Source organism: Archocentrus centrarchus, chromosome 17 (assembly GCF_007364275.1).
Source record: "Archocentrus centrarchus isolate MPI-CPG fArcCen1 chromosome 17, fArcCen1, whole genome shotgun sequence".
NCBI classification, from domain to species: Eukaryota; Metazoa; Chordata; class Actinopteri; order Cichliformes; family Cichlidae; genus Archocentrus; species Archocentrus centrarchus.
The window spans coordinates 29,813,993-29,839,984 of NC_044362.1; the positions used below are offsets into that span (position 1 = coordinate 29,813,993).

Here is a 25,992-nt window from a genome sequence, read left to right on the forward strand (position 1 = left end):
TTTGGATGTAAAATAATTCATAAAGTAGCACATTTTTAGCATCTGACATAGTTTTCTCTCTGTGCTCCTGAATATTCAAAGTCAGTGTTGTGGATCTACTTGGTATTCTGGATTCAGTACACTAGTCATGCGTGACAGATAAGCCCGTGCAATTCATCACCAACCCCGAAGCAGAAGGTGCACCCTGACTGGACACAGAAACAGAATGTTTCACAGTGCGGTTCCTAATACACGTTCACAGAATCCAAGTTTGTGTGTGCACGTCTGAGTGTGACTGACCAAATGGGCAAAGCAAGAAAGAAAACAGGATCATATTTATGGCAGTGAGTTCATTTGCAAACATGCCCATTCACATCCTCTCAATCTTCTTGTACGGGCTAAGCTGCAATTCTGTATCTCTGAGTCTTATCTTAACTCCCTGAAAAAGCTTCTAAACTAAGTTCCCATGACTGAGTTAATACTCATACAAACTCCTCTTACAACCATTATGGAATAATTGCATCATCTTCATCGCCCCATAAAAAGCTTTCTCTCTGGCTGATCCCAGACAGATTTGGTCTAGATTGGTCTCGATCAGCCCTGTCAGACCAAAGTTCACCCTATTCCCAGTTGCACAGTGACAAAGGCAAAAATTCCCATGACGAGCAAAGGCCTGGGTGGCACTGAGGAGTTTAAGACGGGAAAGCAGACGGCAAACAAGCAGAAGAAATGGACAGGAAGAGAAAAAGAGACAGACAAGCAGAGAAATGGCCGCAGTTCAAAGATAGCTGCACACGAGTTCTGTTTTAATGTTAATTCAACCAAACGGACAACAAGTGCCGCTCTGCTTCCCTACTAGGCAATTAATCTTGCGTGAGCCAAGCAGAGATTTCAGAGAGGGCTAAAATAAGTCTGCATAATTTTTCTGAGCCAATTACCGTGACAAGAAGAGGAGGGGTGAGGAGAATGAAGGGGAGAGGTAGTTGGACAGAAAGAGAACAAGGAAGGACGTGGAGGAAAAAGGAGGCATTTGGGAACACAAATAAGGATATGAAACAAAAATAGGAAGGTAGTAAGGAGAGATGCCAAAACTCGGTTTGGGAGTCAAAGTGCTGGAAAAGCCAAAGGAGCTACAAGCTGTCAACAAAAATCTGAGAGAAGGAATATCCAAGCTTGTCAAAATGAAAATATAAAGCAGTGTCACAGAAATCACTAATCCTCACTGCGTTTGGGAAAAAAAAAAAAAAAAAAAAGAAGGATGTGAAGTCTGATACCTGGAGAGGACAGGACAGACAAAGAGCTTTTTTGGCTTCTTCAATAAGCTCAGCTGTCAGTAATGTACTTACTTTGACAGATATCTGTGATTACAGAAGGCACTACCATCAAATGATGCTGCTAACAGAGATATAAACACATTGAAGGAGGCTTGTACAACGAGATGATTTCCCTCATCAGAAAAGTAGCAGAACCAGGAACATTTTTTAACTCCCATATGACCATAAAGAAACAGGATCATTTCTAGGAATGGGAGACTAAATATATAGGTATAATTTAGAACCCAACCAATATATGAGTTTAAGACCAATACCGATATTTGGTCATTAAAAATACAGATACCAATTTATCGGCAATAGCCAATATCGGCTGCTATATCGGCGGGCCTGATATGGCAGTCGGGCTCAGGCATAAATTACTTTGAAAATGCTCTAATATCAGCAGCCTTTTATGAAAACGACCCTCAAAAAGAAGAAGGGCCTCTGGCTGTATTTGGTCCTTTCTTTGGTGACCACAATTATCAGGACATTCAAAGAAAAACAAAAAAAAAAAAAAACTCAGGAAATTTGGAACTATTTATGAGTTGCCACAGTGTGCTCTAACTCACTGTGACAGCAAGTGCAAGAACAACCCAGGAACAGCAATGGCAGCAGAAAAGTCCCCCCCCCCACCCAAACCCAAGCCCTGGGTCTGACTGCTTTTTTCTTTAAGGGTGAGTGGTTTGTGTGTCAGAAATAATGCTGTACAATTACACAAAAGGGGTTTCATGACAGGAAATGGGGTCGTGGTTTCAAATGTAGGGCGCGGCTGTGTGGATGTAGTATTGAACTGCAATTACTGTTGCTACATACAAGCGTGGTCACACTGCAGTCAGGTAGATAAAGGTTAAAAAAAAAAAGGTGCTAATGAAGATAATTACAGGCTGTTTATATCAAAAATAATGCCGGTATAAAGCACTCATATCACTTTCTTATTTGAACTTTAGCTGTTTGAGTCAAAGTATTACAAGAGAAGGCTGATGCATGTATCTCTGTGCATGAATGTGTGCCAAATATACTCTGGTCTGTGTTCTGACACTCTGCGTCCACACACCTTTTTTTTTTTTTTATTTAAGCACATCACTGTGCTCATGTGTGCCTGCCCTCTCCCCTGCTGTTCTGTGAGAGATTGTGAGGGTTATTTCATAAAGGTCCATCTCCAGCCCTGCCTCAGACCGAATCATCCCGCCAGCAAATCTCATTTACACCAAACCCTGGGGACACTACAGCCATTTCTGCTGCTAACTCTATACTGCAGCAGCCTGCAGCGAGGCCGAGCAACAAAAATATAGAAGCAAGGGGACACTGACTTTCCCATTACACAGTCTCACATAAAATATAGGTTTTAGACCACTGCAGGGATAAAGCTAACCATCATCAGATTCTACTGTCTTTCCAGAACTGCTGCAGGTGTTTTCACCGGGCACTGTGGCTTTAACAAAAATGTGTCACTCATGGCATTTACGTTTTTGGTGATCGAGAAAGTTGCTTTCAAAAAGCTTATGCTACTGTTACACTTTCTGCACTTACAGATATGCAAAGGTTCGCAGGGTCTTGGTGAGCACGGGAGGGCTCTGTAGGAACATCCACAAAGCCTCAAATTTGCTGTGACCACCCTCACCTGTGCGCAAACCCATAACAAATACACCGCCTGTTGACAGTTTAAATATACCTGGCATAACACTTTAATGGAACCCGTTGTGGAAGCCGTCGTGTTGTTTATGAAATCCATTTTAATCGTTAACGGTTTCATAATAAGTATTGTTGGTGAAACAAACACGCATAAGGAAACCAGTGGCATCAGGACAGTTGAGTTTGATCAAGCAACCTTTAAACGAAAAGTAAAGTCAATAAAATTACTCTAAGAGAAATGTTATTTGGGACACTCCAAAATGGCAACAGGAAACCATCAAATCTCACATTTAGAAATAATAAAATATTTGTACCTTTCGCGTGATAAAGAATGCAGATTATTGATACCCCCCCCCCCTTTTTTAAACCAAAAGGAGCCAGCTCAGTGCAATTATTCCGCTTTTCTAAATGATAGTTGGCTCACCTGATACCCAACTTTACACCCATCAATTATTCCCAACAGATTTAAACACCATGACTGATGCAAATGCTGCCTGCATCAAAACAACCAACATATCACTACAGTGCAAAGGTGAGATTCCCATGTCCCACTGATTTACACGTCTAACATGTTTTGAGCTGATATGCTACATAAAGTGATGAAAGATGAGCTCTACGCTCTTTAAACTGCTCGAGTTACCATGTGTTACTGTGCTTTGGGAAGCAAGGAGGGTCACGACTGGGTCTTAGATAATGAGTCTGTGCATCATGCGCACCAACAGCACAAATCTCACATTCACAGATGATCCTCCTGCTGCACGTCCTCCGAGATCTCCAGAAGCCAAAGTCAGACTTATCAGTGTCTCTGTTATGGCAACCAAGCTGATTAGAAAGAGTTTCTGTGTATGTGCGAGTGTGTGTCTGTGTTTGCATCATCTTCACGAGTGTCTCTGTTATAGCAACCAAATGTTGGGGATGAGTTTAACAGTAACTGAGCAGGTAGAGAGTTTTTGCTCATATACGCATCCTGACTAAATAATAATTTTTATTATTTTATAATATTTATTTTGAGGATTGAGCCTTGGCCTTTCGGTAACAGATGAATTAAACCTCTCAGTTTGGAACTTCACATTTTTTTCTGTGATACCTGACTTGTTAAAATATATTTTTGGAAATGCATCTGGAAATCGTTTGCCTAACCCACAGTCTCTTGTGATTTTGGAAATAGTAAACTCTTTTTTTTTTTTTTTTTTTTTTAATGCTCCAACACTTTCTCCACAACTGTACCCCGGAGGTTTACCACAGTCTGCAGACATGGCAGCCATTTGGTTCATAGGCCCAAACAGTTGTGTGTGCACGCACCATGACTACAAATCATAAACATGCTGCATTTTTTGCTGACCGTGCAGCAATTATTTTTGATGCACTTCTGGATGCTCTGGCTGAATCATGGATGCTGCTTGCAAAAACCATCAAATCTGCAGTTACTTTTTTGTATTTTAAATATTGCTTTTTAGACTGACTAAAAACTAATGATTGCAGAATGGTAGAAAAATGTCTAAAAGATCTGTTGCAATGTAAAACATATGTGATTTAAATCAACGGGTCAAAAATATGCATAATTATTGGAAAAGTCTGTTAAGGGCCAGAAAGGACGCAGTACAAAAGGAGCAATTACGTCGCTACCTCTTTCACAAATGCTCACAAACACATACTTAACATCCTTCCCACACTTTAGTCACTTCATATATCAGACGATAACAGGATGTCTTGCCACTTGGGTCAACTGCCGCTCGGAGCATTCAGAGGTGGTGTTCAGATCTGATAACAGAAAGTAGAGCGGCTGGCTTTAAGTCAAGAATCCGCTTGCTAAACACTCATGAAGAAGAAGAAGGGGAGCACATACGTGCATGCACACGCAACACTAGCCAGGGTGAACTTGGCACTTGTTGATTAGCCCTAATGGATTTAGCATGCATTGAGCGCAGAGAGGTGCTACCCTTTATTCCCACATCCCAGAGTCTGCAAATGAAGGAATAAACGAATGGCAGGATATCAGGGCACTCAATCACATCCGGCAGCCCCTCAACCTGCGGCTCCAGATAGTGTTGCTATCTGTTTACCCAGCCTATCAGGCAAAATGCTGCTCACACCATTCTGAGAAGCCTTTTGTGACGGCAGTAAATATGTGAAGAGACACCAGGAGAGCTGCTCAATTGCACTGGATTCCAACGGATACCACGTACTGATGCCTGGATTGTGGGGACTGCACAAAAAAAGCCTATTGATAAAAAGCATTTCCTCAAGTTTCATCACTCAGTGATCTCCAAAACACAGACAGTTTGATTATTCAGCTGATGCTTTTGACAGAATACTTTAATTACTCCCAAAGTCTTCAGAACAGAATCATCATTAAGATGAATGGAGAACACTACTGGATAAAAGTATGAGCAGTTGGTGTCCATTCTTCTTCTTCTAAAATATGGTAAATAGACTGGTTCTTATTTAGCCCTTTTCTACTCTAAATGAGCATTCAAAGTGCTTTATACAGCATGTCTCATTCACACATCCACAGGAGCACATTTCTATGTAACATTCACACAAACTCCAGTGAAGTCATCAGTATAAAACATTATACAGGGGGGGGAAAGGCCAAGGCAAAGTATCACAACCTCTCCGGATCCAAGTCTGATCGAGCAGCACAAGAAACCTGAACCACAGAGACCTGACCAGACAACCTGCAGCACACAATAATCTTCTTTCTACATGCCAGACACCATGGGACACCCTTAGAGGTCCTGTGTTGATAGTCCAAGGTCAGACCTGTCTTGAAGGCACAAGGGGGGACTTCAACAATATTAAGCTGGTGGTGCATAAGTATAGATAAGTAAAAATCAATATACATATTGGACTCAATAGTAAATATGCCAGCCAGCCAATGTGGAAGTCATTCCTCAAATTCCCATGTTGAAGTGGCCAATCTCACCGAGTTAAAAAGTATGTTCAGATGGTACAAAGAACTGTTCTGAGCTCTACTGAAAGACTACTGATGCTACTGTTGATGCTCCCACATTTAGATTTATTATGGCTTAAATTTAGGGCTGCTGCCACTTTGACTGTGCTGATTGTAGCCTGCAGCTGTCTGCTAGAGATTAACGCCACTAATTCAGTCAGTGAATTGGACCTCTACCCATGGACCATGTTGGCACCTTAATCCTTAATGCATCCTTAATGGAATTATCTGATAAATAATAATGGCTGCTGTATCCAAAAAGTTTGTGATGCCATTATGGTGACAGAAATTGCATACCCAATTGCTTGGTATCCAACATTCACACTCCAATGAATACACTGGAGAGCATGAATTCTGGGAGCATGAACGTAACACGAGGCTCTCCTATTACCGGACAAATCTATGACCATCGTACCCCTGCACAGAAAGGGCAGAAGTGCGAACAACAGGAACTGTACTGCAATCCCTGACAACATGCAAATCATAACATACCTCAGCTGGAGCACCGGAGTTACATTCACTGTAACAATGGGAGGATGAACTGCTGACAGGTGAGATGAAGTGCTGATTCCATTAGAAAGAACGCCGACTCTTAGAGGTCAGCGAGTTTGTTATGAGAAGAAGTTTTTCCTGTGTTTCACACCACTCTGGCAGTGGAAATGGATGCTTGAAGGAAGTCTATATTTTTGAGTGAATGCACAACATTATGACCACTGACTGGTCAAGTGGATAACACTGATTATCACTTCATCACGGTACCTGTTAGTGGGTGTGATATATTAGGGAGCAACCGAACATTTTGTCCTCAAATTGAATGTGTCAGAAGCAGGAAAAATGGGCAAGCGTAAGGATTTGAGCAAGTTTGATAAAAGCCAAAATATAACGGCTAGACGACAGGATCAGCAGCTCCTGTGGGGTGTACCTGGTCTGCAGCGGCCAATATCTATCAAAAGTGGTCCAAAGAAGGAACATTAGTGAACCAGCGACAGGGTCTTGGGCGACCAAGGCTCACTGATTCACACAGGGAGAGAATCCTGGCCCGTGTGGTCTGATCCAACAGACGGGCTACTGTAGCTCAAATTGCCAAAAAAGTTAATGCTGGTTCTGGTAGAAAGGTGTCAGAATACACAGTGCATCACAGTTTGTTGTGTATGGGGATGCATAGCCGCAGATCAGTCAGGGTGCCCAGGCTGACCCCTGTCACCCATCAAAAGCACCAACAACTGGACCACAGAGAACTGAAAAAAGGTGGCCTGTTCTGGTGAATCGCGTTCTCTTTTACATCATGTGCATTTGTGTCGCTTACCTGGGGAATACCTGGCATCAGGATGCACTCAGAATAAGGCAAGCCGGCAGAGGGAGCGTGATGCTTTTGGACAAACACATCAGACTCTTCATGGAAACTATATGACCTGATGGCTTTGGCCTCTTTCAGAAGAAAAAAATGCGCCTGGCCACAAAGTAAAAATGGTTCAGGAACGGTTTCAGGAGCACAACAATGAGTTTGAGGTGTTGTCTTGGCCTCCATATTCCCCAGCTCTCCATCCAATTAAGCATCTGTGGGATGTGCCCCACCTCGCAACTTATAAGAATTCAAGGATCTGTTGCTGACATCTTGGTGCCAGATACTACAGCACACCTTCAGGGGTCTAGTGGAGTCCACGCCTCAACGGGTCAGGGCTGTTTTGGCAGCAAAAGAGGGTCCAACACCATATTGGGCAGGTAGTCATAATGTTATGCCTGATGTACTGCATGTGTGTTTGGTGCTCAGTATTGTGTGTTTTGAAACTAGGAAACTGTACAAGTAATATCTAAGTTCTAACACATAAAATTCTTTCAGCCTCTGTATATCCTTCTCTTTTATTAACAATCTTATTACCTTCTTAATTTTAACCTCAGGGTAGTAAATCTCCCATGCATAGACGTGTGATGACCAACACTATGACAAGAGGAATGCCTTCAAAAATTTTCAGTGACTACACTAAAATATGCTGCAGAACAACACAACACCCCAGACGCAAAACAACAAACAATAACCGAACTTGCTCGGTTCACTACGTGTCATTTTAAATGTAACGTTCCAGCTACAATGGCGAGATCAATGGCAATATTTCACAGGGTATTTCTATTCAAGTACAATCTGCGGCTGCCGATGAGAGAAAACAATTTATTTTCTCGCTTTGATTTATTCCTGACGACCATCAAAGCACGGACGCTGGAAGGAAGTAACTACACAAACAGTGCCGCTCGCATCACAACATCCTGTTTATTTCCCCCAACAGTCACTTCCTGCCTGTTTTCCTGCCACTTCCTGCAGTAGGAATTAAAAATTTATAGTTGCCCTTTGGTGGGAAAAGGGAGGAAATGATGACTGTTGGTCGTGAAAGGTGGAGGTTGCAAGATCAATGGAATATTTTCTAATTATCAGCTGAAAATGTCAATTCATGTTGCACGTTTTAAAAACGTGTCATAGGAAATATGTATGAGGATATGGCAGAAACCCTACAGTTAATACTGTAAGAAGAACGTCCTATAGGTCCTATACTAGCTCCTTTACTCTCCTCTGTCACACAGAGGCCCAGAGAATTGTGAGCATTCAGTGTTAATATAACACATGAAATCACGCATTTCCTGTCCTCCCCCACAAACACTCTAAAAGAACCTTCTACAAGCATCGTAACAGTAACTACAGTCCCAGCAGACACAGAAAACACCCGGGGGAGCATGATGTAAGGCCTCACAGCTTTAAGAGGCACAATTACTCCTGCCCTGCCCCCTCTGCAAGCAGCACACTGATGAGAAAGTCCACGACCTCAGCCTTGTTAAACCTAAACCCACACTGACCCCTGCTGGTGCAAAAAGGAAGCGCATGCCACTACGAAGGTGGATTTCTAAAGTCCTATGATTATAATAATCTATATAATTGTAAGAAAATAAAAATAACTTACCAAGAACGACATGAAAATTGCTACGCAATAACAGGCAGCAAATTTCATGTCGCATATTCCGATTTTTGTTGCAAGAGTAAATCACCTGACAACAGGATTCTCAAATGTTGCTATTTTAGTGTATGTACCCAATTCTGACAATGTACTTAAGATTCTGGTGGAAGCTGCACACATGTGTTAGTGATGATTTAAAACACACACACACACACAGTTCTCAGATCTGTGTCAGCATCCCGTCCATGCCAAGTTTAGACATAATGCAGACACATAACACGCAGAAATAGACACACACCACTTCCTGACTGTGCAGGCTGTTCCCACAGACCACAGCTGGGTTGGCTGAGTCACCGCGGTGAGAACCCCTCTGGCAGAGTATGTATGAGTGAGGCAGTAAATTAACATGGAAAAGGGAGAGTAAAAAAGTATGTGTGTTCTTAATCATCCATCCATCCATCCATCTTCTTCCACTTATCCTTTTCAGGCTTTTGTCACAGGGAGAGACGAGGCTGTCCAGGCTAACACAGAAGGGGCAGATAACGATTCACACTCACATTCACACCTTTGGGCCAATTTAGAATCACCAATTAACCTAACCCCACTAATGGCATGTCTTTGGACTGTGGGAGGAAACCGGAGTACCCTGAGAAAATCCACGCAGACACTGGGAGAACATGCAAACTCCACACAGAAAAAGGCCTGGCCCAGGTGGACTCAAACTCAGGACCTTGCTGTGAGGCAACAGTAGTAACCACTGCACCACCATGCTGTCCTATTACTAATCATGATTTTTTTTTTTTTTTTAAATGCATTTATAGACTCTGATACAAGAAAACATGAAAATATTTAAATGAAGCTTTGTGTTGCTTTCCCCTGTGTAAACTGTGTTGGGACATTCACCTTTCAAACTTTTGGGTAAGTGGTGGCTACAATTTAGTTTAAAACAAGCTGTTAAAATTAATAAAATACTGAACTGTTCATTCCTGGTTTTGTAGCATTTCTATATTTGTGTGTCTTTCTTCAGTGTATCCAATGTGGGGCAACTGCTGTGCGACTGAAGTCAGTCTCAAGTCTGAAATGCCTGAGAGACTTCTGAGACTTTGATTAGACTGAGTGTGAGTAAAGGCTGCAAGCAGTGTCTGAACTTGGTGACTTCAACCGCCTGAAGGGGTGGGGGGGTGCTAAAATCTGCTTGGGGAGAGTTTTTCTGTTACACAACACATGCTTTGGCCCCCACCAGTGTGCGTCAGTTTCAACATCTTTAATAACAGGAGCAAACAAACCGGGGGTGGGTCCAAGAGGCAAAAATGAAGCAGAGGAAACATTTCATAACTAACCACAATAACAACCATTAAATGAAGTGTTTGACATTCATGTCAGCTTCAGCCTCTTATAAGAAAAATGACAAACCAGCCAGGTGCTCTGTGGAGTCGTGCATATGTAAAAAAAAAAAAAAAAAAGTCTGGACAGAATCTCTGAAAGAGACGAAATTCAGTAGAAAGCGAGCCAACCTGCCTCCACATTCTGCAGTTTTTAGTTAAAATGAACAGGAAACACCGCACGACCAAATAAGGGAGGGTTAAATCCAGTGACAGTTTCCCTGTCTACGGTTTGACATTACTGGAAATCGCCCCGATGTGCTGCGGAGCACACTGAGAAATCAGCGCTCTTGCATGTATGACCTCCACTGGTCATCGCAACAGCCCGCAGCACCAGCCCCTGACTAACAAAACAAACAAAGCGGCGGCCACCGCAGGGACAGGCAACAGTATCACTGTCTGTGTTTGCGTCTGTGGTCTCAGACTGTTGTTTCTGCGGTTCAGAGGGTTTTTCCAGAGTGGCCGGTCCTGAAACATTAGGCTATTTTTAATCCTTAAACGGGGACCTGTTACGCTCATTGTCACCTACATATTTATATATTTAGACTGAGTAACTTTACAGGAATCACAGTACAAAACCATTCATTTATCTCACACTGGGCCATGGTCCAGACCATCAGTTCACCCACTGTGTAAAACAAGCTTTTTTTGTTCCTCTCTTTTTAAGGAACATCATTCCTTTAAAGCCCGTTCTCCCTTTCAGATCACCTTCTTATGGCCTGCTCCTCATAAACAGAACATCTGAAATGTGCGGGACACATCTGGAACATCTGCTTTTACTGATATACCGAGTCGAGGGTAGGAGGGGAAAAAACAAAAAAAAAGCCTGGCTGAGGCTGAGCGTTTAGAGCAGTCTGAAGCCTGAGTTTTGGGCTCATAGGAGCTACTTGTACATCATCTGACATAAGCTTAGAAAATAAGGAGTAGCATAAGATACCCCTTCTAAAAAGTAAAGTAACACAAAGTTCGTAAACTTGTCTCAGCTACAGCTGCAGGGTGCACAGCCTTGACATTGTGTTAGCGTTAAAGCAAACATCTCTGATTTATAAAAATGCAGCAGCAACCAGAAGTCAGCAGGTCAACACTTTTGTTGCTCCAACTTTAGTTTAAGGAACGCTTTTATATGCACGCCAAAGTACTGAAGGGTGCACTGACGCAACATCACCACTAGATGGCAGAGTAGGTCTATTTTTACTCTTCTTCAGAACTATGATGTTTAAAGCTTTTTATAGGAGGTCTATGTTAGAGCAAATAAAGTACAACGTACACCCAGTACTTCCAAAACTTTGCTAAAAACATAAATACTGCAGTGGGGGCAAAAAAAAAAGCCAAGTGCAATGAGGAAGGACAGAAAAAGCAGAGAGATGGACGAAGAAGAGTTGGGATAGAGGAGCAGAGATAAAGGAGAGGAGGGGAGGGTCATAATCTCATTACCACCAACACACACACACACACACACAAACATCTGCTGTGAGTCGCTGTAATCCAGACACTTCTGTTGACTCCTTAAACATTGTCTTTGTTTCCTCATAACATTTTTCTATCACAGATTAAGATTAAAGTTCTCATTAGTCTATTCTAACACTGTTATTCCCAATCAATATCATCCATATAGTCTTCTATAGATTTTTCCTATAGCGGCAATGTGAACCACGTTGACCTCAATTTAACTGAAACCAAGAAACATTACAAATAAAGATTACAGCAGCACTCAGCTATTTTTGTGCAAAGGATTTTTGAATAGTGGGATTTCTGGATGCCTGTCCACACCCTGGAACCCCCACTGAAGCACCTCAGCTTAACACCATCAACACAAAAAGGTTCTGCTCTTATTTTAGTTGCATCGGTGTTTAGTTGCCGTGCTGAAAGCTCCCTGTGCCAGCTGTAAATGAGCTTACACTGCTGGTAGGTAGCACTGAACTAATATTGGTAAAGGTCGCTGGAATAAAGCTGTGCTAGTGTCTCAGATGTGAACCAAATATGCCAAATATGGAAGGTGAATGTATTTTTATTCATTTGGCAAATTCTCATGTAGCACCAGTTTTATCATCAAAAACAGTGCATATTGTAATTCCCAGTGTAAAAGATTCCTTCTCTTAGCCTTGAGTTTCCAACCCAATCTCACTTTATAACAATGACTACAAGAAGTGGCTTTTCAGTGTAACAGTTCAGGAAAAGATGGACTAATATTCTAATAAACTAAATTTTAAGAAGCTGTGGTTTTTTCTACATTGCTTTCAGCTAGTTGAAATTTTTGTACATCTCAATCTTGACAAAAGCTTCAACTCTGTGGTTAAAGAAATGTTTAACGTCACATGGATTTATGTCTCCATATCCATGTAAGGTCTTGTGGCCCTCAGACGTGTTGTGGGTTCTCTGGTCCCTGACCGTATCAGACACAGAGCGTGGCAGGGAAGTGAAGACTCCCCCACTCTGCTACCACAGAAGGAGATGACGGCCTGTGGATGTTACCTCACGGCTAACCTGCAATTATGCAAAACGATCCATAATACAAAGATGAAGACACAATGCACAGAGTGCAAATGTACTTAAAGTCTACGCACGTATGCATGCACACACAAACACACTTGAGTAATCATGACTCGGGATTTGTGTGGGTGACAATTACTCAAGGTGAAATGCTGAGACTGCTTAAGTGTGGGTGAGTAATCGTTCTACAAAGCACTGAATAATATGCAGGGTGCTGGGGATAGAAATCTTATTTAAAACTGGGTTTTCATTCTTACGAAAGTTCTGATGAAGCAATCTGGTGTTAATTATAGGAGAAATGGAGACCGTGCACTTCACACAGTGTCAATCAACTGCAGCTCATAAGCAGCATAACCCTGACATAATGAGTCTGTAACAGTAGGACAGCTAAACTGTGCACACACACACACACACACACACACACACACACACAGACAGACAGACAGTGTCAGTGCAATGTACCTAATTAAAGTAGAGAGACATAATAACAAATCACAGAGTCATCTCAATGTTGAACAATGTTGCCACAAAATGCAGATTGTCTTCATGTGCTGTGGGCCCACCTATACCTACTACCTCTTGATTTCTGGGAAGTACAAAGACAGAATTGTATACTATCCAAGACAGTATACCTATATGATATTTACACTACACAGACTACTTCAAAGCCAGCATGCAGAAAAGGCCTACTTGAAACATGTCTTATAATGTCCACACAGTATATATTTCAGAGAGATGTGCTTAAATATTGCCTATATTTTCTAGATATTTAACTTGTGAATGTTCAAGAAACCCTAAATTCGTAAACTGGCTGTAAATGCACAGTATTATTTGTCTCTTACAGCAGTGCAGTCATAATACAACCCACCAATACAAGGAACACTTGCACACACGCTTTTTACCCATGAGCCTTGTGAGTCACTCCTATAAGGCTGTATTCATCTGTCGGGTGAGTAGAGCCACTGTTTGCAGAACACAAGAGGCGGGCTGTTTCAAACATGACCAGTCACAGCGGCGGAAACGCACCTCCAGAGTTTAGACAGCTTTTTAAGATTTGCAACTTTTCCTCACGTGTTTAAACAAGCGCGTCTGCTACGGCTGTTAGACTCAGTCCAAACAACGAGCTTAAATGGTTTACAAAGAGGGAGAAAATAAGGGCCTGTGAAGACAAACATGTTAACCTCGCACTGCTGTCAAGCCAGGATGTCGTCATTAATCTAGCACTTAGATGTAATTAATTTCGTAAAAGCTTTATGTTGCTTCATGTGGAGCAACATAAAGCGAGATGGGACAAGTTTTGCAAGCGTCCTCCAGAATAGACAGACTGTGTTAAATAATCATTCATCATAGCGAAGAATGTGATTTAGATCTCTCTGGAGTCATGATTATGAAGGCACCATCAATCACATTTTACCATAACCTGTTTCTGTCAGTGCCTGATTGTACAGTATATAAGATTTGTCAAACACTTTATTAAGCATACTGCAGAAAAGGGTGCTTTGATTTAGAAATGGGGCCATTGCAGTTTGTCCAGCAGAGCCCTTAGACTTAAAATACTCAGCACTTTTCTGTAACACATCATTATAGCACAGCAGAGTAGCATCATCGCTAAGTGGTGTGAAGTCAAGCAGTGTCTCACGTTAAGCTGCTGACTAGTGTGTGAACTATATTCCAGGTAAAATGAATCAACAGTGCCATCTTCTTCTCTTCGCAGTAAGAGTGTAAAATGATGATCTTCAGGCAGGTTCGGGAGAATCAGAAGCATTAATATAGTATGTTAGCTGCATTATTTGCACGTCAGCCTGCAGCAGGGAGCAGGCGGGTTAAAGACCAACTACTGCCCGTATGACTGCGTCAGACACTGGCGCCTCTGTCTAGAAGAGTTCAGGGCTGCAGTGCATGTGTCACAATGGCTTAATATACTGTGTATTAAATATTGGCCAGTGTATCGAAATCATTTGTTTTCACTCTCTGAATATTGGTATCGGCTTCTGCCCCCAAAAATATATCAATCCACTTCTACTTTTTGCATGTTCTTATAGCACATTCCCCTGAACACACTGAAAATAGCTGAGATACTCTACTTACCTTTAAAAGTAGTCAGTACATTCATGCATAGCTTTTCTAGAGCTGGTTATTCTTACTCTAGCCCCGCCCCCCCTCTTATACAGAAAGCCTTGCTCAGAAAATTGTGTGCCACCCATCTGATTCTGGTACAAAAGTTGTCATCTTGTTCTCATTAGGAGGCTAGAAAGAGGGAAAGGGAGAAGGGAGAGAAGGAGGAGGGCTAGCCTGGAATAAATGAGGTCATCACTAACGCTCCCTGAGGAGGATCACTGAGTGCTGGAGGAGGGGCCGCTCGGCTGTAGTTTGGTAAAAGTGAGATGTGTTTTAGCAGTCCAAAACAAGGAACACAATCTCTCTATTTGTTGGGGAAATATGAATATTATATGTTCATATCATATTCTGCAGCCTGCACTTATAGTTTTCCCACAAGGTGTGTGGAGGGTTTTCCCCTAACACACAAAGTGGATAGAAAGTGCACAGGAACTTACGCACTCTCTGTTTACAGCAGCAGTTCCGGGAGTTTGAAAACTGGATTAAAGTCATAAACAGCTGCACAATAAGTGAAGTAAAGCATGCCTGCTACAACCAGGGCTTTTTTCCATGCTGCTGCTGGCTGGCATGAAACTGACAATTGTGGAATTATTCGAGGAAAGTCTCAGTCGCAACTTCGAGAATGTATTTCGGTATGCGAGATGCTATTTTTATTATTTTTTTAACCACCACATATGTATCAGATGACCTCTCATCTATCTCAACCAACTGTTGTTGGAGGAGCGCCACACAGGCTCTCGTCCAGACCAAAATCCACCTCGAGGCAGCACTATCCATGGTATCAATCTCCCAATATGGCTTCAGAAAACAAACAAAAAAAAAAAAGAGGCTATGCTTCTTTCTTTAGTTTGTTTAATTCAGCCAACTACCTGACCTTCAGGCTCAGATGGCACCAAACAGCAACCTGGTCTAAGACCCCAAAACACAAGCTAATTTGAGTATAACTCAGAAAATCAAGAATCACCGTGCATTTGCCAGTTTTATTGAAAATATTTCACTGCACTGCACTCCTCTTTCTTTCCAATATGACTGGTTTTCTGTCCGAGGAAAGGAAAAAAAAAAAAAAATCTTCATACTCAGCATCAGTCAGCATCCGCCCCTTAAGAGGCCTCGGGGGGGGGATTCAGTTCTGCAGCACTTCCAAATCCTGGTGCATGCACTCAGAAAAATCAATATCAACCACACAACACATGCGCCACACACAAAGACATTAGATCAATACCTGTAAACACTTGTGTGTTTTGTCTGTGTAGATTCTCAGTCATCCAGGTCATAGTAGTCTCTGGAGCTTGAAAAAGGCGACTGGACTTCTTTTTGTTTCTTGAAGACGTTTCACCTCTCATCCGAAAGGCTTCTTCAGTTCTCAACCAAATGGTGGAGAGACCCAGGTATTTAAACCCCTGTGGGCGTAGTCCCCTGGAGGTGGTTATGACCCTCTATTGATCATGTGCGTGAACACATGTGCCCAGGTGTGAAGGGGGCGTGGGTCATATTTAATCAGTGGTTTCAGTTGAAACCAATTTAGGACTCCGCTCCATTGTTTCCTGTGGCCTATTGAGGTCACTGGGACAAAGGTGTGAATGGGGGTTGAGACGTCTGGGAAGGGAGCTCAGGACAGCACTGTAAGCGGGGGAAAGTTGGTGACGTAATCCACCTCCTCTGTTCAATGATGGTTGTTCACAGTGGACATAGATGGCTTCTTTCACTCCTCTTTCAAACCATCTGTTTTCCCTGTCCAAAATGTGAACATTGGCATCCTCAAAAGAGTGCCCTTTTTCCTTCAGATGCAGATGTACTGCTGAATCTTGTCCTGTCGAGGTGGCTCTTCTATGTTGTGCCATTCGTTTGTGAAGAGGCTGTTTGGTTTCACCAATGTAGAGGTCCGAGCACTCTTCACTGCACTGAACAGCATACACTACATCGCTGATCTTGTGTTTGGCGGATTTGTCCTTGGGATGAACCAGTTTTTGTCTTAGGGTGTGACTTGGTTTGAAGTATACTGAGATGTCATGCTTGGAGAAAATTCTTCTGAGTTTCTCTGACAAGCCCGACACATATGGGATGACAATGTTGTTCCTCTTGTCCTTCCTATTCTCTGTAGTTTGTGTTTGGCCTTCATTCCTGTGCATCTTAGCTGATTTGATGAAGGCCCAGTTGGGGTAACCGCATGTTTTGAGGGCTTTCTTAATGTGTGTGTGTTCCTTATGCTTCCCTTCTGCCTTAGAGGGAACACTTTCCGCACGGTGTTGTAGGGTCCTGATCACCCCAAGTTTGTGTTCCAGAGGGTGGTGGGAGTCAAAGAGGAGATACTGGTCTGTGTGTGTGGGCTTCCGGTAAACTTCAATGTTGAGGCTTCCATCTTCCTCGATAAGCACCGCACAGTCCAGGAATGGTAACTTGTTATCTCTGGTGTCCTCCCTGGTAAAACGTATGTATTTATCCACTGAGTTGATGTGACGAGTGAAGGCTTCTACTTCATGGGTTTTGATTTTGACCCAGGTGTCATCTACATATCTGTACCAGTGGCTAGGTGCCATCCCTTTGAAAGAACCAAGAGCTTTACTTTCCACTTCCTCCATGTAAAGGTTGGCTACAATGGGAGACACTGGGGAGCCCATGGCACATCCATGCTTCTGTCTGTAGAATCCATCATTGTATTTAAAATATGTTGTGGTAAGGCAGAGATCTAAAAGTGCACAAATCTGATCTGGGGTGAGGCTGGTTCTGTTCAGTAAGGAATCGTCTTCCTGTAGTCGTCTTCTGACGGTCTCCACTGCCTCAGTTGTAGGTATGCAAGTGAAAAGTGAAACCACATCAAAGGACACCATGGTTTCATCTGGATCCAGTACAAGATTCTGGACCTTGTTAGTAAAATCTGTAGAGTTTTCAATGTGGTGGGGTGTGATGCCAACAAGCGGTGATAAGATGGTGGCGAGGTGTTTGGAAATGTTGTAGGTGACCGAGTTTATGCTGCTGATAATGGGTCGAAGTGGGACTCCTTCTTTGTGGATCTTTGGGAGTCCATAAATGCATGGAGTGGCTTCTCCAGGGTACAGGCGGTAGTAAGTGGGGCGGTCAATGGCTTTTTCCTTTTCAAGTTGTTGCAGGCAGCAAACAACTTTTTTCTTGTAGTTGCTTGTGGGATCACGTCTCAAGACCTCATAAGTATTGTTGTCACTGAGGAGTGTAGTAATTTTGTTGTGGTAATCCGATGAATTCAGCACAACCGTGCACCTCCCCTTGTCGGCTGGCAGTATGGTGATGTTTTGATCCTTGCTTAGGGCTGTGATGGCCTTCTTCTCCTGAATGGTGAGGTTGGATGGAGGAAGTCTTGCACTGGAGAGAGTGGCTGAAACTTTCATCCTGATCTGTTCTGCTACAGGATGAGAAAGTTTGTTATTTCTTATAGCGGTTTCTGTCGCTGTGATGAGGTCTACTATAGGAAGCTGTTGTGGGGCTATGGCAAAGTTGAGTCCTTTGGCTAGCACATTTTCTTCTGGTTTGGTGAGGACCCTGTCTGATAGGTTCTTCACCCACTTTCCTTGGTTTCCATTGCTTATCGTGTCGTCCTGTTTGTTAACAGATGAATGGTATGCCTTGGTTTGCAGAGTTTGAAATTTACGTATCAGCAGCATAAACTCGGTCACCTACAACATTTCCAAACACCTCGCCACCATCTTATCACCGCTTGTTGGCATCACACCCCACCACATTGAAAACTCTACAGATTTTACTAACAAGGTCCAGAATCTTGTACTGGATCCAGATGAAACCATGGTGTCCTTTGATGTGGTTTCACTTTTCACTTGCATACCTACAACTGAGGCAGTGGAGACCGTCAGAAGACGACTACAGGAAGACGATTCCTTACTGAACAGAACCAGCTTCACCCCAGATCAGATTTGTGCACTTTTAGATCTCTGCCTTACCACAACATATTTTAAATACAATGATGGATTCTACAGACAGAAGCATGGATGTGCCATGGGCTCCCCAGTGTCTCCCATTGTAGCCAACCTTTACATGGAGGAAGTGGAAAGTAAAGCTCTTGGTTCTTTAAAAGGGATGGCACCTAGCCACTGGTACAGATATGTAGATGACACCTGGGTCAAAATCAAAACCCATGAAGTAGAAGCCTTCACTCGTCACATCAACTCAGTGGATAAATACATACGTTTTACCAGGGAGGACACCAGAGATAACAAGTTACCATTCCTGGACTGTGCGGTGCTTATCGAGGAAGATGGAAGCCTCAACATTGAAGTTTACCGGAAGCCCACACACACAGACCAGTATCTCCTCTTTGACTCCCACCACCCTCTGGAACACAAACTTGGGGTGATCAGGACCCTACAACACCGTGCGGAAAGTGTTCCCTCTAAGGCAGAAGGGAAGCATAAGGAACACACACACATTAAGAAAGCCCTCAAAACATGCGGTTACCCCAACTGGGCCTTCATCAAATCAGCTAAGATGCACAGGAATGAAGGCCAAACACAAACTACAGAGAATAGGAAGGACAAGAGGAACAACATTGTCATCCCATATGTGTCGGGCTTGTCAGAGAAACTCAGAAGAATTTTCTCCAAGCATGACATCTCAGTATACTTCAAACCAAGTCACACCCTAAGACAAAAACTGGTTCATCCCAAGGACAAATCCGCCAAACACAAGATCAGCGATGTAGTGTATGCTGTTCAGTGCAGTGAAGAGTGCTCGGACCTCTACATTGGTGAAACCAAACAGCCTCTTCACAAACGAATGGCACAACATAGAAGAGCCACCTCGACAGGACAAGATTCAGCAGTACATCTGCATCTGAAGGAAAAAGGGCACTCTTTTGAGGATGCCAATGTTCACATTTTGGACAGGGAAAACAGATGGTTTGAAAGAGGAGTGAAAGAAGCCATCTATGTCCACTGTGAACAACCATCATTGAACAGAGGAGGTGGATTACGTCACCAACTTTCCCCCGCTTACAGTGCTGTCCTGAGCTCCCTTCCCAGACGTCTCAACCCCCATTCACACCTTTGTTCCAGTGACCTCAATAGGCCACAGGAAACAATGGAGCGGAGTCCTAAATTGGTTTCAACTGAAACCACTGATTAAATATGACCCACGCCCCCTTCACACCTGGGCACATGTGTTCACGCACATGATCAATAGAGGGTCATAACCACCTCCAGGGGACTACGCCCACAGGGGTTTAAATACCTGGGTCTCTCCACCATTTGGTTGAGAACTGAAGAAGCCTTTCGGATGAGAGGTGAAACGTCTTCAAGAAACAAAAAGAAGTCCAGTCGCCTTTTTCAAGCTCCAGAGACTTGTGTGTTTTCTTTTTAAATAGGTGGCAGCCTTGCTTTCAACATAGATTTGTCATCATTTGTTCCACCAATGGGATCATTTCTTACTTCTGTTCCGGCACAAATGCTATTAAAGATATTTTTTATTAATAATGTCAACATTAAAATCTTAAATTATGTACAGAAAGAGCTTCAAAGAAAGTAGCACTAAGTAATTTAGTAGCAAGCCCTGCGAGGCTTGAGCGAATGACAGTCGAGACATTTGCTCACAAGGATCATATCACACCACACACACACGCGCACACACACACACGCACACACGCACGCACACGCACACACACGCACGCACACGCATAGCAACTGTGAGTGGCAGCCTGCTTGTCTGTTGATATTCTGTGACAGGATAAACAGAAGACTGATGGAGTCGTTTTAAGGAACTCCTCTGGGTTTATTTAACCCAGTGGTCCCTCCTGTCTGTGTCTATTCGTCTCCTACACAGGAAGGAGCTTCTATACTCAGCTCAGACAAAGATATCCACTGGATCAAAATCAAAAACACACACAAGCAGAACACTCATACAAGGAACATCGCTCGGTCCTTCTGTTCAGTGCATCGTATTAATCAAAAATAAAAACACTCAAAATTTTCCACATCCAAGTGAAACACATGCAAAGAAGACAGCGTGGAAATTTAACATGTTTAAAGGAGGCACAGCTGTCTGCACACCAACACACACACACACACACCAACACACACACACACACACACACACACAGAGCTAAATATTCAGTATGCCTGCCACACACCCAGACACCATGCTGACCGGGGCCAGACTTGTCATTGATGGAGTGAAGGCGAGCACAGCTGTGCGGCACACCCTCGCAGCACACATGCACAGAGGAATGTGGTCCTGGCACGGCCCAGGTGCCGTCATTTAGGGTTGTGACATTGCCGCGGGAGTCTGCGTAAGGACGAGCCTGTCACCAGACTCCCCGGGTATGTCAGCGGGTACATGTCAGAATAGTGTCAAGAGAACTGGACGACAGAAGATAGCAAAAATATCCCTGTGTGCACGCACGAAGGTGGATGTTATGAAAAGTATCTATGTGTAAGGTCTTGCAATTACATTTATTTATTTTTAGCTTCCTTTTTTTTTTTAATTTAAGAGTAAGAACTCTTCTGAAAGGGTGTCCTGGGGCAAGACTGCAGCTCCAATCCACCCTGATTTTGATGGGCTCCTGGAGACAAACACCACAAGTGCAGGGAGAAGGTGCTGGGTTCTAAACATGGCTCCTCATGGATGATGAAAGCATTTGTTACTCAGCCAATCCTTAGCACATATATTGTGTCCTCCGGTTATTAGAGTACAGGAACGCAAGAAGCGCTCAAATTCTTAAAGTAGCAGCAAAGTTTCCACCTTTCTGCCATCCAGTCAAATCAAGCAGCTGTTTCATAATCTCCATTAGTAGAAATATTTTTTATCTGTGGTTCTGCTGGTGTCTCCCTCTTGCGCTCTTTTCTAGACTAAATGAAAAACGGTGTAAAAAAGTCAAACAAGTTCAGATTACCACAGGCAACTCCATTATTCCAGTTCAGAACTCACCTAGCGACCCACCCATCAAATGAGCAAGCGTTCAGACATTAACCAGCACAGCTCCACATGGCTAATAACCATAAACAACATGCAGAGGTGAAAGGGAAGAGGAAACCCAGCACATTCACAAGCAGGTATTTTCCTATGGCCCTAAGTGACGACTGCCAACTGAACTACTACAGTGAGAGCAGCCAAAAAGTGGATTCTTTGCTACTGATGTTATTGTGGTTCACAGTGAAGCTCGTGCACCTTTGAACTGCTCACTTGGTGTGAGGGGGGGGGGGGGGGGGGGGGGGCTGATGAAAGAAAGAAAACATGGCATTTGGAAAAACATTCCCTGTGACAGAGGGCAAACTGACACTTTTTTCTGGCACTGATGAAATACACAGTTTATAATTAGTGGTACTTCCACAAACACTGGGCAAAATTATCACTCGGAATAAAAAGTATGTACTTTTATTCCTAAGATGAGCACTACATGCGGCCTGTTTCATTCCAGTGTAAGCTAATAAAAGTGTCCTTGTGCGATGGGCCAGACATTCCTTCCAGTCTTTAAAAAGCTCCTGTGCAATGGCAGAGATGAGTCACAGCTGCCAGGAGACCACCAGTCATGTTTAGTGGGACACACGGAGTCACTCACACTCATCCATGTTTAATTCCCTTATGTTTCCCCTCTTCTCTCACATGAATTGGGATCAGAGTAAAAGCACATCAGACTCTGCCTGCCGGAGTCCAACGCCTGCATAAATCCACTGTTTTCAAAAGCTGAAAACAAAGGGAATGAATTTAAAATTGTAATTTAAAAGCAAAAATGTTGAGGTTCACGGACATATTTGGTACTTGAGAGCAGGAATGTTTAGAAAGCTGCTTCTGGTGGAGCTTCACATCCTTATAAGGGGTATTTCTTTTGGTATGAGAGCCACTTGACAAAGCGACATTATAAAATGTAGACAATTCATTATAAAATTTTTAAAAAATCCCCATTTTAATTGTACCTTCTGTACTGGCTGTGTAACATTATCGCTTTTATTTTACATTATCATAAATAATTACACACAAAAAAAAAAAAACGGGATAACACTTCCTGCTACAGCCCTACGTTCTGCTCACGCTCAGCTGTTACAGCAACACAAAAACCAGCTACACTAAATGAAACAGGTGGCTCTGCTCTTACAGCTGATGGCCGTACACACATTCAAACTCTGCAGAGAAGCAAAACATTAACAGTCCCACAAAGGATTTTGTGTCATAGCAGTGAGAGTGGTGTGGATTTGTGACAGTGAGGCTGACGGGTTGTCATGTATGAAATGCGCGCACACACACACACACACACACACACACACACACACACACACACACACACACTCTCTCTCTCTCTCTCTGCTGTGGAAAACGCCTGCAGGGACCAACGGGAGGACGGCATAGAAAGACAGAGGGATGTGAAAAAAATAGCATGACAGCTGGTTGTAAGGGTGCACACATAAACACGTGAACTGACTCACGTAGTTAAACACTCAGACATGGGGGCATATAAACAAAAGCTGAAAGAGCTGCATGAGAGATTGGACGCCACCAAAAGCATAACGATTCCTCTGAGCCACGAGCTGCAGAGCAGACAGCAAAGGTCAAACCTGAACTCTAAATTCTTACTTTAAGTTTAGCTGGAGTTTTCTTTTTTGGGCCCTCAAAGTTCTGCTTAATGTTATGAGTTTTGAAACTATAGAAAACCAGTGCTTCAGCTTTGAAAATGCATCACATAATTTATGTACAGACGGAGAACTCTGCTGTCAGTGGACAGTGAATTCTGGCATCAGGAAAACATGGCCAAAAAAACTGCAGAAAGAAGTGCGGCTGATCAATGATTGCAGTTAAAGAATGTTTTAACTTTTGTTACTATTTAAGAAATTATTTTATTTTATTTATTAAGATAAAGATTAAGATAAAGGCACTGAAAACTGCTGCAAAAAGATGTTTTCCCCCCTTCAGAAGAAACTAATCAATTCCCCCAAGTGACTGTTTTCCCTTCAGCTGACATTATTCAGCACTGGAACACAAAGAATGGTTAAACTACACGTGCTGCAGCATCGAGATATCCAAATGATGAGCGTCTGGCTCGATCCCTGGCCAGTACAGCACTACATGTCAGTATCTGCTCTCCCTTCTTCTCTTTATCTACTTCCATCTGATAAAATGCATAAAAGAAAAAGAGACAAGCAAACAAACCAGATGTTGCACTCTGTTAATCAATCTGGATCTCCAAAGTAAAAGACAGGCAAGGCAATGTAAATATATAGCGAGTATTTGATTAACGATGGCATTAATGAAAGCTCAAACTGATAAGGGGTGTTTTGGTACACAATTCTCTTATCTGATTGGTCAGTAAGCACTTCCTGTGCCTTGGAAAACAGAAAAAAAACAAACAAAAAAACAAAACAAAACAAGTTTGTTTGGTTTTTTCCCTCAAAACTGCACAAACATCTCCCAGGCATTACTCACCCTGTCTTTGTCGTCGGCCACGTCGCAGAGCACGTCATCCAGGTCGAGGATCCCCCCATCGCCGTGCTCCAACCGGTGAACCTGCAGCCAGTAACTGGCATCCTGCAGAACACAGAGGTAAAGATCAGCAAAAATGGGTCAAATTTAACTTCAACAGTAGTATTAAAATGAACTGACACATGGAAATGTGTGTTTTTGCACTGCAATTTAAACAAAAAGACATAACATATTGCAAATGACTGTCAAGAAGCAAAAGCACTGCTACATAAATGCATTTTTTTTTATGTTTTATATAAAACGTGTGAAAGGGTTGTACCAGTATTTGAAAAGCAGCACTGACTGGAAATCCCTAGAAATCTGTTTGCACCAATCCACCAGTGGAAAAAAAAAAAAATCAAACACACACTTTAGCGCAGTGGTCCCCAACCTTTTTTGAGCCGCGGACCGGTTTAGTGTTAGAAAATATTTCCACGGACCGGCTTTTAAGGTGTGGCGAATAAATACGTCAAAATAAATGATACGACCATAACCAAGTGTGATATTTTCTACGTATAATAATAAAAAACGTGAATCCACTTTGTATTCGTATGCAACTCTATCAGCAGCGTTCTCGTAACATCCCGCCTCAACATGAATAACAGGCTCTCTGCCCACAGCGCTCCCTGGTCAGCTGTTAGAGCCATGGTAAAACATGCCTTCAAAATAAGATACACCGCAAAAACAAATACAGTAGAAATCACCTCAGTCGGATTCAAATGGCCCAGTTTGGGGTCTATTATCGAATTTCGCTGCAATGGCTTCTGCTTCATCTATGAATTTGCTTCTGCAAATTTTATAATCTGAAATTTTACTCGTAAGTGCAAGTTTGTAGCTTACACTTGCCACGATTGTCCCCGGTGAAATGAACTGATATAAACACTAAAACAATTTCCAGGCGTTGTTAGTGTGTGTGTAGTTGTGCATGAACGAGCCGATGCATGGAAGTGGGCGGACAGGAGCTGAGGAGCTAAACTCATCCAGTTTATGCGATCACATTTAACTGGAAATTTATTACAATGGGACCAGATTTTTCATCCGAGGTAGGTGAATATCCGACGGATTTATGTGATGATTTTATTGGAATTAATGTTAGGAAAAATCAGGACCTGCAGATGCCATCCAACTAGAGCGAAAACCCGATTTGTGCGACTTCGACTTAGGTGATTTTTACTGTATAAAGCGCATGAAAAATACAACTCACCATAACACTGAATCAGTGTAAGCCCCCTGAGCTTGTTTCTCTGATACTCATTTTTGCTGGCTTCTGCTTTGACTGGGTTCGGCCGATTTCACATGGAGCGTGGCTGCAGAGCCGCGGTGTCAAGCGCTGGAGAGTCAGTTTGATGGCTGGGTCTACCTCACTGCTGTCCCCGGTGTTGATAAATAAAAATGGTAAATGGACTAGTTCTTACATAGCGCTTTTCTACTCTTGTTGAGCACTCAAAAATTTAAAGAAGCGTTATGTAGGTCAACCAACCGATTTCGTTAGACAGGCCCGAAGCTTCTGGGTTTAATTTTAGCGGTGACGTATCATGTGAGCAGAAACGTCTTGACACGTCAAGAGGAAGTCATGGAGGGAAGTAACGGAGCGAATCCGCCCATTTTTCAAAATAAAATATAGTTTAGGCGCAGATAACAAGTAAAACGGAAATAATTTAAGTTATTTATTCTTTATGTGCGGCCCGGTACCAAATGTCCCACGGCCCGGTACCGGTCCACGGCCCGGGGGTTGGGGACCTCTGCTTTAGCGT

At 42.8% G+C, this 25,992-nt stretch overlaps 1 protein-coding gene across 5 annotated transcripts in view; it reads right to left on the reverse strand.

The window, feature by feature from the left end:
* Nucleotides 1-25,992, reverse strand: part of pard3ab (par-3 family cell polarity regulator alpha, b) — a 188,165-nt gene that overhangs the window by 122,681 nt on the left and 39,492 nt on the right. For all 5 annotated transcript variants that reach the window (XM_030751153.1, XM_030751152.1, XM_030751151.1 and 2 more), the window contains exon 2: nt 24,203-24,304. In XM_030751153.1, coding sequence (XP_030607013.1) covers nt 24,203-24,304 — 102 coding nt within the window. The remainder of the gene's footprint in view (nt 1-24,202; nt 24,305-25,992) is intronic.